We start from the raw sequence: 16,786 nt of genomic DNA, 5'->3' as shown, positions 1-16,786 counted from the left end.
AGGGCATATACCTGTTATATAGCTTTGGAAATGGATTTTTAAATTAGCCTATAAAAAGGTAGTAAATATCTGCAGGAAACGAGAGTAATAAGAATGTGTTTTCTTGAAAGTCCCTGTGAGAAGAACATTCCTTCAAAGTTCCTGGCCTCTCTCCCTCTAGCTGCTCCTGACTCAGATGATGTTGCTCTGTACGTCGGGATCGTCATAGCCGTGATCGTGTGCCTGGCTATTTCCGTGGTTGTGGCCCTGTTTGTCTATCGCAAGAACCACCGTGACTTTGAGTCAGATATTATCGACTCCTCAGCGCTAAATGGGGGATTTCAGCCTGTTAACATCAAGGCTGCAAGACAAGGTTAGTTGTCATTTCACTCCGTGTTGACCAATTCTGGGAGATGCTATAAGGATACGGTCTCTTGGGCTGCATGAATGATATTTGCTAGATGCTTTTTGGCATTTCATAAAGGGGAGAAAGATTATATCCATTTCTTTCTGATGGTCAAGTGCTTAAGACCCACATTGGCATTTTTCAGATGTGCTCAAGAGCATAGAGCAGAGGAATTTAACTTCTGAAGAGAGAGCTTGAATGTTAGAGTGAAACATAGGCATTTATGAAAATACAGATCCAGATCAAATTTAAGTCAAAGGCAGAGCTCTGGCAGAAACAACGGAGGCAGATTTATCAGAGGAGTGATATTACAGTATAATAATTCTATCACATTTTCCTCCCCTTTGTTTCACTAATAGCCTTTTTTACTGTGCCCTGTCTCCACAGACATAAATAGTAGTTTAAGAAGTACTGTACATTCAATAGCCAATGTAGAAGAAGTTGTGGTAGAACATCGTTTAATAATGAGCATTTTTATCACTGGTGCATAACAGCTTGATTATTTCCACACTTCATTGGTCTAGAAAAAAAAGCAAACCAACAAACCAACCACTCTGAAGGGAGTGCTGACTTCTTCAAGGTACATATTTAGGCTGAGCTGTCCCTCTTTTTTCCCCAATATGTGTGTAAGAAAAATAAATCAAATTAAGAGTTAAGATGACAAGAGAGTCGTCATATGGATGATTAGCAGAAGTGTCATTTTCTTTGCTGGAGATGCTTTTAAAACAAACCTTCAAAAAGTGTAATGCAGGCACTAATCCCCAACTGCAGGGAGTCCTGGGCACGATGACTTCTTAGGTTTGTTGTGTCTTTTATTTCTGAATACTGTCATTAAGCCAATTAGTTAAGTTGGTTAATGATTGTCACTTAGCATTTAGGGAGGGGTTGTTGATAAAGTCAGACCTACTGAGTAAGGAAAACATCTTGCCCTGAAGCTAAACATGTCATACTTGAAAACTGAGTGCAGCCTGGAAAAACGATCCCAATGAAAAGTCTTTAGAGCAGAAACATGCTGTAGTTTTGTATGACAATTAGATTCCATAGTGGCTGGGGGACTACAAGCCCTGGGAGTTTGCTCTAGTGATGCACAGAAAAGGAGATGAAGGTCAGTCTGCAAGAACTTTGCACATCATAACCTTTCATTTAAAAGCCAAAATGCAGAATGCAAACCCAAATCATTACCCAGAAGAAAGTCATCAGAATAGAGAAGTAATATAGTTCTTCCTAATTTCCAATGCAGACCTCCTGGCAGTGCCACCAGACCTGACTTCTGCTGCGGCCATGTACAGGGGTCCTGTTTATGCCTTGCATGATGTCTCTGATAAAATCCCGATGACCAATTCTCCAATCCTGGACCCGCTGCCCAACCTGAAGATCAAGGTTTATAACACCTCTGGTGCAGTCACACCCCAGGATGAACTCTCTGACCTCTCCTCCAAGCTGTCCCCACAGATTACACAGTCTCTGCTGGAGAATGAGACCCTGAACATGAAGAACCAGAGCCTTGCTCGGCAAACAGACCCATCGTGCACTGCATTTGGGACCTTCAACTCCTTAGGAGGTCACCTAGTAATTCCCAATTCAGGTAAGTGCTAGCTTACTATGTTAGCTTAAAGGAAGTTATCTTGTGGTTTTAAGTGGAGTTAGCTTGCTTTTATGCAGGAAAAAGCAGGGTCACTCTTGGGACTCTGCCTTTTCTTTGTTCAGAAGAAACAGATGATTTTTCCCCCCATTCAGATTTACCAAGGTACTTCATATATTTTTTTCCCAGTGTCCTGGCCACCTTTTAAGCAGAGTATTGCAGGGGTCTTAGCTGCTTTCTGAGACGTGTGAGGCTTCAGAGTTTCCCTGTGTGAAGTACGATTCAGCATCCTTGACCTTTTCCTTTCATGCAGTTCTATAAAAGGGACTCTAAGCCAGAAAGGCTCAGTCTTGTCATCACACATAAAAAGGACAAATTAATTAAAAAATAAATCAGTTGTTCCACTTCCAATTCATTGCAGACTGTGTGGTATTGAAATAGGACAGCAGAATACTAATTTTTGGAAAGCTTTTTTCCCTCCACACATACCCAAGGAAAATAAGGCCAAAGAGTGTCTTTTCTGTATTTCTATCCTCATCATATGTATTGTTGAGTTGTTTTACAGCTCGGAAATAAAGGGACTGATCATTGAATACATGTTGATGTAATTGCAAATTGCTGCTCAGTCTTTCTCATAGGGTATGAAGCCAGGCTGCCATACCCCCTTTTGACCCCAGGCGCCCTTTAGACCACCCAGACAGCATGGGGGCAATTTCAGAGCATCCCAGGAGCTCCTGGACAGCCTTAGGAGAGCTCAGATCCTTCAGGAGAGCCACACTGCTGTTTGGTTCTTAGTTGACGTGTTGACATTCAAAGTAAGTTCAGCACCAAGGTGTTCCTGTGGGTTTGGCATACTTATGAAGAGCAACATTAGTATCTAAAGTAGGGTTGAATCAAATTAATGAAACACTGCATGTGTGGGATATGCAGTCTGTACAGTGGTTAGGAGGCCCCCTGCCTGGTTTCTCTTGAGCTTTGAGTTTAGGTAGAACCACAGTAAATGTGAGACCACAGCTCGCAACTGGCTGATATGGCAGGTCAAGGTTTCACAGCATTTCTGCATTCCTCCTTTTCATCTAATGGTCAGCTCTTGGCCATTTTAGAGTACAGGCCTGACCAAGGGTACAGTGCCTACTCTTGTCCCCTGCTCCTTTGCTGGAACTTTTCTTGTTTGTTGAGCCTATGGAGAAAGCAAAACACCTAGGTGGCCCAGGATCTAGGTAGTTTGGTCCTTCCAGGATGCAGGCCATGCAGTGCCTAAGTATATGTACATCCTCCTAGCAAGGTGAGCAAAGCCCTTGATTTAGGTAATGCCGGTCCTGTTGCAGCTGTGAACAAGCACAGGTGAGATCGTAAGAGGCCTATAAAGAAACAGGTGTCAGAAGTTGTTCATGGAAAATGCTTTCCTAGCTAATCTGTCCCCTTCAAAGCCAGGTATGGGACTGAGCCCCTGCACATGGACACATGGGAGGTCTCCCATGTAACCAAATTATGTATGCTAAAGAAAAGAGACGGGGCCATGCACAGTTTCTCTAAAGCCTCTCTTGTGCATATGGGTATATGTAAATAATCTGCCTGGAGGGGGGTTTTCAGCTATGGAGCTAATAACGGTATGAAAATCCTTCCCACTTGATTCCCAGCTAATCCACATCTGCAAAGACAGCTGGCTGAGATGTGTCCAGCAGAGTGAAATAGCTGGTTCGTGTGCTGTGTTTGTCGTGTAACGACAGGACGTTTCTGAAATGGCAGTAATGTAAGAACAGTTGTTTGTAATCAAGTGTGCAGCTAATAACTACTGAAAAGGGCACTGAATTTATTTGTCCACATTTTTTTCATGGTTGGATACACAAATTTTGAGCCACCACACGCCTAGGCACTTTCAAAATACCAAGAAGCCCAATTTTGTCTCCCTGGTAGTTCAATTAGCAGCTGAGTGCGTTAAAAAACAGGATGCCAGCCACAAAAGCCATCTTTCAGGAAACAACTAGTTCTTGTTGCTTCCTGGGATAGTGCTCCACAGCCTTTCTTTCCTGATTATAATTAGGTAAGAATTGCCTAGGGAGCGATGTCCCATTACAGCTGTTGGAAATTTTCATCAGAGTTGTTCGTTTTTCCATCATTTTACAGGGTAAACAGCAGCATAACCATCTGTCTGCTCTTTAAATAAAATAAAAGAGAAGGAAATAGTTTTCTCCACTCCTGTATTTGAATGCCAATGCACAAGAGGAATAAGAACAGACCAGCTGACCACTGGAGATACCAGGGCTGCAGTAAATACCTTTTTTGCTGAGGTCATGTAGAGTCAGCTGGTGAGGTTGAAGAAAATCGGGCATCACAGGCTTCAACTTCTGCCTCTTCTGTCAGTCCCCTTCACAGACCCACTTGCCTTTTTTCCTCCATTTTATCTCTTGTGTCTCTTCTGTTCTGCAGGAGTAAGCTTGCTGATCCCAGCGGGGGCCGTTCCACAAGGGAGAGTCTATGAAATGTATGTGACAGTACACAGGAAGGAGAACATGAGGTAAAAGACCCTCTTCATTTGGTTGTGCATTAGTGGAGGGAGAAGATGTAGTAATTCAAGACCTGTGGTAATATGTTTATGCAAAGTCAACTGTATTGAAACTATTTGCTGAGGTGGAGCTAAATGTGAGCAAAGCTGAGGATAAACTTCACCCCAAAAACCAGCTCAGGCTGTTGCTTTTCTAACCAAAAGTTGTAGTCTGCAGCAAACCCTCAAGCTTGGGGGATGCTGAATCATAGCCAGCAGCGAGGAAGATGTGCCAGCATGAGTTGGGTGCAGCAGAGAAGGTGTGAGGCTATCTCTAAATCAAGACCCATACTGCAAAAGAGAAGGGAGCAGAGGAGCAAGGTAACAAAGCGACTCAGCAGAGGGACAGGTGCCTGAGCACCTAGCTTGGAAAATTGTCTCTCCTGTCGTAATGAAGGTGAATTTTTATTTGGGCTTGGTTAGTCCATGCAGGAAAACTGATGGAGCCAGGGCTTTTGGTGTCATTCACCCCTCTTTGTTCCAAGGTAGAAGTAAGCAGGTAATTGTCCTGTTTAGCCTCAGGGACAGCAAGCTGAGAGCCACCCAGAGCCAAAGTTGGGCTGACCCATGTTCTCACCTGTTATCTGCATGTATGGCCAATTCATATTCAAGATCTTAATGTCTAATTAGTGATCTGGCAGACTTGGTATAGGAAAAGTTTGCGAAAAGGCCAAGGTACTATTTGAAGCAGTTTAGGAAAACCTAGTGCAGAGAAAGGTGAGATCTTAGTCTGCAGAACAGAGTTGAGTGCACAAAGTCTGAATGGTAAATGTGAATCTAAGCAATCATTACACGGTACTTTGCCTCTTTTCCCTCCTCATAGCTAGAGACATTTTTTGGCTCAGTCCCTTAATGGCTTTTATTATGTGCTAAGCCACAGCTGTTTATACACTGTGTGATATTGAACACTATTTTTTAGCTTGGTAGTCTTTCACCCATGTTAAAATAATCTGCTTAAAGAAAAAATAAGTACTCCCCCCCACCATCTTTTTGCATACATTATTCATGGCCTGCTCTTTGAAAATAGCTAATTGCAGCCACAGAAAAAGTGTCTCTGTTCATATCTAATATTGATTGTATTTCTATTACTTTTGGCTGTGTTTTAAAGGCAATTATGAATGGCAATGAAGAAGGATTCTTTCCATCAGAAAGAAAAAAAAATTAAAATCAGAGGGTAGCCCTGTTATTCAACTTGCCTCCAAATGTCCCTTTTTAAAATATCTAATTCTTCAAAAAGGATTTATTTCATTCCTAGAAGGAGCTATATGTGCAATTCTTTTCACTCCTGCCAGTTATGGAGGGAACCCCTGCTTCCTTATTCATGCAGCTGTGGACAACCAATGTGACATGGCAGTCTTTTGTTTTCTTCAAGGGTCATAAAGCCTCCTCTACGTGCTTTGTGATAGCTGTTATTCTGCAGGTCACACAGGGGATAAAAGGATAGGTTAACCTGTATTGGGAAAAGCTTGCTTGGAGCTGTGGCTTCCATGAAACTGAGCAAGTGTGAAGTACACCTGCAGAAGTGAATGGGAGAGTGTGAACCCTCATTTGCAATGAAGATTTTGAGAAGTGATTTCTTTCCCTAGGCGAGGAGAGCAGAGGACAGGCTGCCTTGGCTGTGGGGAAGCAGGGCACATCCTATCATGGTTGTAATCGCTTCCTGGGTGCACAGGTTGCTTTTTTGGTTTACAGTGTGTTTCCAGCCCCCCTTCAACATTCCAGACTCTTTTATGCTCATGGAAACCAACCACTTATAGGACATTTAAAATGGAACTCGTCAGGTGTTGTCTAGATCGCTCTGAACTGAATATTCACTGAACCAGGCTTAAACACCTCACCTGCTACCTGCTCCCTGTCCCCAGGTGCCCAGGAGCAGAAAGGTGTGGGTGGCACCCAGCACCCAGCTGTAATGGTCTCCCGCTGCGAGGCTCTGCTACCAGGCACTTCACTTGCTGTAGCAGAGCTGCAGTTTGGTCAAAGCCTTTTTTCCTGGCTGCATGGGCCACAGATGTTGCTTCATATAATTGGAGTCATATGGCTGCCACAAGTTAGTGTGCAGTGTAATTACTTTTTAAATCCATTGGTGTGCTCTTCTAGCACTCCAGCAGAAAGTGCTAGTCCACAGTAAGGACTAGCTGCAGACATTCGCTTTTGTGGCCAAGCGGTAACTGGAGTGTGTTCGATAAACCCTGTGAGACCCTTTATTTATTTTCATGTGCACTGTGTAAAATGTGTATGGATTGAAAAGTCCCGTTGTGTGTTGGTGTAGTTTGGAAGGGGACATATAGGAAACTATAAAACGGGTGTTATAATCAGCAATGAAGGCAGGCTCTTTTTCTTGATATACAACCACCACTGAGGTGAGAATTTGGTCTCCGCAGCGCTACCTTAAATAGAACCAGTGCTGCAATGGAGAGTCTCACCATCACAGCACACGTATCTCCAGCAACTTAGTTCTCATTTTGTTTGTAGAAATACGAAATTAATTCTGAACAATTCAAGCTGAAATAGGAAATCTGCTATCCTTTGGAGTCCTGCAAAATCCCCTCTTCTCTTCCTTCCTTTGTTTTCCTAATACATTTCCCCAGTTAGTCTCTCAAACCTGCAGTATAGAAATTTGAGAGATTTCACAACGTGGTAATATCCCTCTTTGTGTTGCCTTGCAGATTGGCTAGGAGAGCTTTCTGAGATGCTCTGCTTACTCCATTTCATATCCATCAAAGCATGTGAGAGCAGGAGAGTCACCCTAAAAGCATTATCCTTCTGCAGTGAATTGGGGTTCTGATGGTTTGCAATAAAGGCCACTCGGAGGCAGTTGTTTTCTCTAAGTGTGTTAGCATGCTTGGAGCACAGTGGATTTTCTCGTTTCCTTGAGCAGGCTGGTTTTCCCGCTCCTGCCTGACAAGCTTATCCTCATACTGCCCGTCATTCAAGGCAGGATGGACGGCAAGCAGCTACCGGGCTCTAATCCCTGGCTGCTGTGAGAAATTCATGTTGAGCTTGTGGAAAGGTCCATGTGCTTTATGAAGTGACTACAGAGGGGCAAAGGATATCTGTGAGTGTACATATATATGTGTGTGTGTTTGTAGTTTGTACAGATAAACGTATAATAAATATAGCTGAAAAAATGGCAAGCAAATAAGAATGTTTTAGACCTACCAGACAGGTTTCTGTCTTGAAACTCATTGGCTTTTTCAGTGGTGATGAGGTGCTCTCTCCCTTAGTCTGAGGAAGTATCACTGACTGAGATTTGCAAACCACTGCCTTCTTGAGCTGTGGTTTCACCTATAAAATAAACACGTTGTTGTCACCAGTACCTGGCAAGAACTTGTTCCCATGAGCACCAGTGAGAGCCTAGGTCTTACACGACTAAGGATTAAATAGCATAAGTATAAACCTCCAACCTTCAGGATTTTCTTGACTGCCTCAGGTTAAAAAACAAATTTAGCTGTGAGCTATATTAGTGGAGCTGTGTCTTTCCTTTGGAAACATCTGGCCCTGGTCAGTGCTAGACAGGGTCTGGGCCTTGACGGACCGCTGGTTTGATCTCATGTGGCAGTTCCTGTGTTCCTGCGTGAACCCCTGCCGAGCTCGCACAGTTTTAGGTGGAGCTACTCTTGCATACTCTAATCAGAGGCAAGAGCTGCACTGAACGCAGCACAGTGAAGGACACTCCAGCATAATCTATCGCACATGCCCCCGGAATGTGACAGCCCTGAAGAATGGGGCAAACAGTGCTCCTGAAAATCTTGATGGAAGACACATAAATTGTGCAACTTCCAAATTACCTACCTTGAGAGAAAGAAGGGTTGGGTGAGCCTTGTCAGGATTTCGTCAGTGGTTTCTCAGTATATGTATAGACCTTATATTGAAATCACACAGCTGATCAATGAGTTTGGTCCAAGGGGTTATGTTGCCTTTTTTACCAGTAAGCTCAATCTTGTGTTTGTGATATGAACGTTTCTCCACCCTCCTTCTGTATCTTGGTTGCATAAACAAAATTATATTGCAACTCCAGAAGACAATTTCAAAAAATGGCAGTCACTGTAATTGAAAATTCAAAATAAAAAGGACAGAGCATGAGTAAAAGGGGAAGAAACCTTTTCTGATCATTTTATTTCTAAAGATACATGGGAAGAAGAACCAGAACGAGTCAAAAATATTAAGTTTGAAACTTAAGAACACACATTAAAAGTAAAACACCAGCAATAAAAGGAGAAGTAAAATGTCTTTCATAATACTTTTGGCTAAGCTGTGTAGAAGGCTTGCCATCTGTTTTTATGAGTTAGCCATTCCTGTCTCCCTACTCTATCCTGTGCTTCCTGAGCTGCTGTGATTGCCTTTAACATTTATGCATGATGCCAGGGAGCACAATGTAGGCCCACTGAGGAGCAAAGATTTCTCTAGTTGTGCTCACATCTGCTGTTTGACAGCTACCTTAATGAATATGTTCTGGCTTATTACAGGGAGACAGTTTCAAATGAGTAATCCCATTAAAAAGCACAGATTTGATTGTGAAGGAACCAGATACAGTGAATAAAAGTTTGTTTGCTTTTAAGTAAAAGTTGACTGTTCTTGATAAGCTTTGTGGGATGGGATAACATCTAAATATCTGAAGACATTTCAGTTACTGTTACTGCCTTTTCATAGCAATGTTAAGTGGAGTATTGAATTTTAGACTCAGTCAAATCTTTGTAAAACCAAACCATCCCTTTCCCTTGCTGGGAAGTGATTTTGGAGTCATACTAGCACAGCTCAATATCCAGTTCCATCTGATAAGCAGTCCCAGGACTGCTGCAAGTGAAGCACATGTGGATAGGGTTTTTTTGGGGGGGGGATTGGTTGCAGGGCGTTTTTTTATAAAGCCTAAAAGTAGATTCAGAAACAATTTTGAAGATGTCTGCTCATAGATCTTTTTGCTTTAGAGGAGATCTGTCTCTTGTTCTATATGCTCATGTTAGTCTGTGTTTGTGCCGGATCTCCTGCGAATTGTAACACAGAAACCACAGTACTTGATCACAAGAGATGCTCATCTAGGTTGGAATCCTGGCTTTGCCAGTGCTGCATCACCTGCCCAAGGAGAAGGTAGAAAATTGCTCATAATGAATGACTATACAATAACCTGTCTTCAGGGGAATTTGTTGTTTACTAATCTCATCAATTAGTGTTGGGTTTGTGCCTTGAAGCAGAAAGATTAATATCTTTTGTATAATATATCTTGTCTACTGCATCTGTTTCTATTCTCATTAGCTATAGTAAGATAATCCTTTTGCTTTAAAATGGAAATTAGAAACAGTGAGAAATAAGAAAAGATCTGCCAAGGGATTGTTCGTTCCTTTTTCCTGTCAGTTGTCACAGGTTACCTCTCTACTGCATGTGCCTTTGAGTAGTTTAGCCTCATTCCTCTGGGTTTCAGGTGTTTATTTACGAGATCTCAGTAAGGTCCCTAAACACCCTGCTACCTGCAGTCACCTTAGAACTGGGTAGGGAAGAGATATCAGCTCAGCATGCTCTGACATGCCTTGTCCCATACAGCCCCAGGAACCAGATTTGCTTTTTGCCGCGGTGTCACATTACAAGTTGATGCCTGCTGAGTTGCAGTAAGCTCACCTGAGATCTTTTTCACTTTTATTGCTTTTCTTTGCTACTAAATAACTATGCTTGGAACTTGTTTTGCTCTGAAAATGTGAGGTACTGTAGGATTAATGGGGTTTTATTTCCTACCCATATTTTTACCCTGTCTGGATCTTTTGCATTATTTTCTGGCTTTCCTTTTTACTTCAAATAATTCCTTATTTACTGTTATCTGTAAATCTAATGATTGTGTTGATAATTACATTGCCTTCCAGTAAGTAGAAATCCTGGCCTTGCAGTGTTCAGAGAGAGGTTTAGCACAGACTTCAGCAGATCTGGGATTTCACTTGTTCAGTGACACTGACCCCTCTCCTTGAGAACTTCTCTGCAGCTCATTATAACTCATTTTTTAAAGGCTTATTCCAAGGAATTGGGTCACTTGCAGTCCCCAAACTGGTGGAGAGCTGAGGTGGGTTAGTATCTGCATGAGTTAGGTGGTAGAGGAGAATCATTGGGATCAGAAGTGTTCCCTAACTTGGTGGCCCTGGACTCAGATGCATGTCTGGCTGGCAATTTGGGACTGAAAAGTCTAAATGTGCCTTTAGCTGGCACATTTTTCTGCCCTTCACTCATCTGGTTGTACTCTATCTTACATAGCCAAATCAGGAGCATGTGTATCATATGCTTGGCAATAAAGCTCATAAGACTGGTGAAAAAGGTGCTACTTACCAACTTCAGGAAAAAAAATATGAAGCCTTTCTATTTTTTGCACATCCTTTGTATGCTTGTATCCACTTCCCATCTGACTTGCTGACTGCGCAGTCTGGAGTGCCTCTTGACTTTGTGTTCTGCATCATCTTTTATACTTGTACTAATCGGATATAAAACGCTGTGGCGTGGAATCATGCCCTCCATCAGAGTCCTAAAATTTAACAACCAATGAAACTTTGTCATGGAGCAGCAACTAAACTTAATTTTACTTTGACACAACTTTGGGCTGTATTATGTGTCAGCACTGTAGTATTTTAATGACCTTTCGGCTTTTTTTCCCACCATGCAGCAGTACTCAGATTCTTGTCGATTTTAACTCATTTTTCACCTAAAAGGCACTGTATGCATTTTTTTACAGCAATCCTGACACATCCCCTCCTATATTCCCTCTGACTGCTGGTTTTATAATTCAGTCAAAAAAACTAAGATAACTTGTATTTTTTTCCTTCTTTCTTCATGCATCAGTAGTCTTGTACATGAAGTTAGTTTAACCAGATGATTAAGTCTAAAGCCAATCGTATCTGTAGCTTTCCAGACAAACATTTTAATTCTGAAAGATTTTTCCCATAAGGCATTATATTTTTTGGCAGTTTCTTGAATTAGACTGTAGGTGAGTGTCCAGTTATTCATCAGTGCACAAGGTAGATGACCATTGAAAAGCAGCACCAAATTGTTAGTGTTTTTTAAGCTTCTTGTTCCTTCTTATAAAAAAATAAACACAACAAAACCTGAAGTAAATGAGTCTGAAAAAGAAGTAACGTTTTAATCAAATCTGCCTAATGATTTATTCAGTTCAGTCTTGAAAGACAGTGATCCCTGATCTTCTGAATCTGAACCCTACAGTGTTTAAGAGGAGCTGGACTAGGTACTCTATCTGGTAGTGTTTCATTTCTTTTACATCCTGCTTGTTAGGCTAAAAAAACCAGCATAATACATGATAGCTGTCCAGATTGTTATATTTTACATCTTTTTTGAAAGGCAGCTATATCGCAGCTGTTTGTTTCCAGTTCATGGCTTTTCAGAAACAATTGGTAAGTCATTTAGTAAACTCATCAGTTAATTTCCACAGATGCATATCATCTGGATTTACTGATTTGCATAGATGTAAATTTTACCATACCCCCCCCCGTGTTATAAAAACCTCCCACAACATTTGTAGCACCAAGAGACACTTCACAGAAGTACCTTTATCCCACTGTGAAAAAGGATTTCTCAAAAGTTTATCTTTCATTTTCTGTGGGATTAATGGATTATTCAGGGAGAATTAAGGTGGGCAAAATTAGGATATGTCTGTGGATTTATCTCTGCAATAGCCAGCACGGGTGCAATAAATTGGATATCGAAACAGCTTCTGTACTGATTCGGTCTCCTTGAAAATATTATCTAAGATTACAGATACTCTTTTTTGCTCTTTCTTTCAGTAAAGGCACAGACTTGCAGAAATAAACAGGTCTTAATGATGTCTCAACTAGTTCCACTGAAGCCAGCACAGATGTAAATACAAGTATTTGTAAATGCAGCAAGGGACTGAACCCTTAGCTGGAGCAGAAGATGGGAGGTCCTGTGGGCAGATCTGGACTTTAAGTGCAGATCATATCAAATGCTTAATGTCCCACTCGCTGGTTTCTGGATCATGAATTTGTCCTCTGTATTATTTAGGGAGGCAGCTGATGAGGCACATTCAACTGTATTTGTCATACGCCAGATGTCAGGATAGTTAAAGTCACTCATGCTTCCTCTGGTTTTAAACTCCTCAGCAGTTCGTCTGGAATAGTTCACACATATGCATGCATGCCCACACATGCACACACAGAGTATCTTACAAACCACACCCTATACAATGTATCCTATATATTTATATGATTTCCCATATCATCCCTTCCTGGTGACTGGCTGTAAGTGTGCTGGACAGTTCCTGTGTTTTTCACTGAGCAGCTTATCGCTAGAAATCTCAGGCTTTGCCACTGTGTTTTCCCCTCTGCACTGCTCCTTACCATCCCTTCATCCCTTCTCCCCGCTGCTGGTGACACCTGCTCCCCACAAGCATATTTGGAATGGCAGTTCTAGTAGATCGGAATGCCTTTTAAGTAAAATGGAGTATCAGTGGGTTTGGTGATCACTCTGAACCCCAACTGCACATCTCAGCTGTGCTGCAGGCCACTTAAGAGGTCTCAGACGTGATCATTAGTTAATTCTCTTCCTCTGTTCTTCACTTCTCGCTATCCAGACAGTAAATACTTCTCACACATAGAGCTTACAAGAGCCACTACTCATTTTTGTACACTGCTCAGCTGCTGCCAAAGGCAGTAGTGGCTGTGTTTCAGCAGTGGGTGAGATGAAGCCTCTGCAGGCAGTCTGCAGGGATGCTTCAGAGTGGAGGGTGCTCAGCAAGCGTGGTCTATAATTTCCTGCCACCTAAACCTGCATTTTAATGGATGAGGAATACCTGGCCAAAAAAATAACATTTGGTCATTTGAAAAAACAAACCAAAGAAAGAAACCAAAACCAACCCCACCCAATCTTTCCTTGCACAGTCTGTTTATTTTAAGAGAAGGATTTTTTTATTATTATTTTTACATACCTGAATCTACCTTTTTTTCCCTTTTTCAACCTTCTTAATGTATCCATCTTTCTGTCCCCTTGTCAGGCCACCAGTAGAAGACAGCCAAACCCTGCTGACGCCGGTGGTGAGCTGCGGTCCACCAGGAGCACTGCTAACCCGGCCTGTCATTTTAACCATGCACCACTGTGCAGACCCGAACACGGAGGACTGGCAGATCCAGCTGAAGCACCAGGCTGCCCAGGGGCCGTGGGAGGTGAGGCTCTGGTGCTCTAGCCTGCATCCTGAGTGTGTGCAGGGCACCTTCCTTCTCCTTCAGCTGCCTTGTTGAACCACCCTTTTGGGGTTTCTGTGCAAGACGCACGGCTGCTGCGGGCACACAGAAGTGCCCTTTGGCACCAGATGTCTAAGCTGCCCAGTGCTCAAGATAATGGCTTGGGACAGTTTGATGCCTCCCAGTTCTGGCTAATTCCCATGAAAAAGAGTTTTTCTTTCAGGATTTTGGGACTTTTCGGTTGTGACAGGATATTGTGCTGAAGTGGTGGTGAAAGAAAGAAAATAAAAAGCAAAATAAAAAGGAATGGTTGGAAATAAGGAAAATAGGAGAACCTTCTTTACATACTAGTTTTCACTCCCCTACTTTATAGTTTGTTTTCAGGATAGTGAAATTGTTGCTGTAAATTATCTCTTGCTTCACCATCAAGACCTTGGCCAGCTTATTAAAATGTATAGGTCTTGTCTTTACTTTTTCCCTCCTAAGATGTTGGTGGAGCATCCCTTTGATTCAGTTCATGCAGGCAGGATCCAACTCTGCACCCTGGGAACTCAGGGGAGCTGCACAGACACTGCTGGGTAACACAGGCCTGATGGGACCCTGGGGTGGTTGGTGGTTCCTTGCCAGTAGTGCAGCAGGAGAATATCCCAGGGCAGGGTGGCAGAAGGATCTACCACTCTAACTGGAGCATAAAGTGATGCTTTCAGCAAGGCTGAGCCATCCTGGCAAAGCCCTCCTCTCCCACCTTCTACGTACCTGCTGCCACCAGTTTGGTCTTATATAATTAATTTGGCAAGGGCACTTTGTCCTACCAGTAGAATTAATGAGGGCAGGGTGGTTTTTGAAGGCAGTTGGGCTGACAGCAGCAAGAGTACCATGTCCAGCATCACCTTTGAAAGGCTCTTGCATTTGTCCCTCTGCCTGTGGCTCCAGCTCTCCCCTACACTGGGAGGAAGCATGAGGCAAACACGAGCCTGTCTCGCCAACTAATCTGCACCCCACCGGCCTGACTCTTGGCACAGCACATATGTTCCTTTTTTGTGTCCGTGTGTTACTGGCATCTCTTCATTTTCTCCCTTGTCCTTCTCCGGCCCTTGGCAGAGTGGTTGTTCCACCAGCCATGCACACATGTTAGTGCAAGCGAAGCATTCACAGCATCCACAGGGTCCCTGCCCATCTCATGGAGATCTTCTTCCTCCTCTCATTTGTGGAGCAGCCCCCCAAACTGAGTCCCACACATACTTCCAACCATGCAGGCAAACACACACATGCAGACAGCACATTCACACCCCTGCAGCATCACCAGGGCCAGGTGCTGGCCTGTCTGTATGGGATGCTATCCACGTGGCAGCACCCTGTTCTCCAGAAGGATTGTGCCATGCCTGCAAACACGGACCATTTTCCTTTCCCGAGACTATGGGCCCAAGCTTAACACTACATTTTATTTGAGCCTGCACTGCTCAGCTCCCTGGTGTGCATGTTGTGCTGCAGATCTGCCGGCAGCAGAGGTGAAACAAATGAGCTGTGCCAACTGTAATGCGGTGTGTGGTGGCTTTGCAAGAGGCAGCCGTCATCCGCTGCTGCCTTCTCGCTTCTGCTGCCTCTCAAAGTTGTTCAAAGCATCTTGTGTTGCATGCAGGATATTGCATGCAGGATTGAATGGAGAAATTAGCAGGGGAGCTGTTTTCCTTCACGCACAGGGTGAGGAGGTTGTCTGCATTCGGGCTGTATGTATTTTTTTTCTCTTCGCCTTGCAGTCTTGTCACGGAGAATTATTCCGATGAAGCAGCAGGTGATATTTCATGTAGATGTGGTATTAGACCATTGTAGAGGTACCTTGAGTTTTTATAACTCCATATTTTTATGCTTCGGAAGTGAGGTCACCGATTAGTTCTGCAATATATTTTTCAACAAAGTATTGGTGTCTTTTTCATTATTTGCCTAACTCTGCCCAGGGCTTTAAAAGCTTCTGCAGGGCCCAAAGGAAAGAGTTACAATCCTTAGAGAAGTGAGGACAGAAGGAGGTCTCTACCACCATCATCACCACCAGTACCCCAGTGAAATCATCCCCACCCAGTGCCTATGCAGGAGAAAAGATGGAAGCAGGAATTTTAAATCTAAGGTGCAAACAGCAAGGACTTTGTGCATCAACCAGGCTTAAAAGGGGCATTGCTCTTGCAAAGGAGAGCAGCTCTGAGGGGTTAGGAGCTCTAACTTGTCCTCTTTCTCCCTTAGGATGTGGTGGTGGTTGGGGAGGAAAACTTCACCACTCCATGCTATATCCAGCTGGACCCTGAGGCCTGCCATATCTTGACAGAAACCCTCAGCACGTATGCCTTGGTGGGACAGTCAATCACCAAAGCAGCAGCCAAACGTCTCAAACTGGCCATCTTTGGACCACTGTCCTGCTCTTCGTTGGAATACAGCATCCGGGTCTACTGCCTTGATGACACACAGGATGCCCTGAAGGTGGTTGTTGCTCTCTTGCTTTCTTTCCCTTTCCCTTTCCCTTTCCCTTTCCCTTTCCCTTTCCCTTTCCCTTTCCCTTTCCCTTTCCCTTTCCCTTTCCCTCTCCCTCTCCCTCTCCCTCTCCCTCTCAAGCTCTTGCAGGACTGCAGTCATAGTGGTGACTGGACTCTCTGCTCCATGTATTCCTGCTCCCTGGATTATTTTTCTGATTAGTAGAAGAGCTTGACAACAAGCCACTGTTTTGTGGTTTAACCCCCCACACTACAAAGGGGCCTCATACTATTTTCTGCCCGCCAGTCTTTTTTCCTTTGTTTACCTGTATCATATCCTGAATCCTAAGATTTCTGCATTATTAAAAGGCCATAAGGTACGCGGAGCTTCATTCGTTGTTCATTTATTTTTAATGCTAAGTGCCAGCTCCCCAGAGATGGGGAAACATATAAATGCCTCTTTGTAAATAGTTGATAATGACAAAAGAAGCTTCCTGGCTGTTAATCACTGCCTGCTTTCATACTGCTTTATTACACCTCTTCGTGTGCAGCGTTTTGTGTTGGAAATTCACAACTAAAATAAACCAAAGCTGTTGCTTTCTCTAACTACCTAACCTCACTCTTGCTGCGGAATTC

General features: G+C 43.2%; 1 protein-coding gene across 2 annotated transcripts in view; it reads left to right on the top strand.

Moving 5' to 3' along the window:
• The window catches only part of UNC5C (unc-5 netrin receptor C), a gene marked incomplete at both ends in the record, with an annotated part of 246,123 nt that overhangs the window by 219,931 nt on the left and 9,406 nt on the right, over nt 1-16,786 (top strand). For both annotated transcript variants that reach the window (XM_084263693.1, XM_084263692.1), the window contains 5 exons: nt 161-352; nt 1,626-1,970; nt 4,398-4,485; nt 13,505-13,673; nt 15,927-16,160. In XM_084263693.1, coding sequence (XP_084119819.1) covers nt 161-352; nt 1,626-1,970; nt 4,398-4,485; nt 13,505-13,673; nt 15,927-16,160 — 1,028 coding nt within the window. The remainder of the gene's footprint in view (nt 1-160; nt 353-1,625; nt 1,971-4,397; nt 4,486-13,504; nt 13,674-15,926; nt 16,161-16,786) is intronic.

Source organism: Gallinula chloropus (assembly GCF_964237585.1).
Source record: "Gallinula chloropus genome assembly, chromosome: 4".
Lineage (NCBI taxonomy): Eukaryota > Metazoa > Chordata > Aves > Gruiformes > Rallidae > Gallinula > Gallinula chloropus.
The sequence above is the reverse complement of the archived record's forward strand: the minus strand, read 5'-3'. Positions and strand labels throughout refer to the sequence as shown.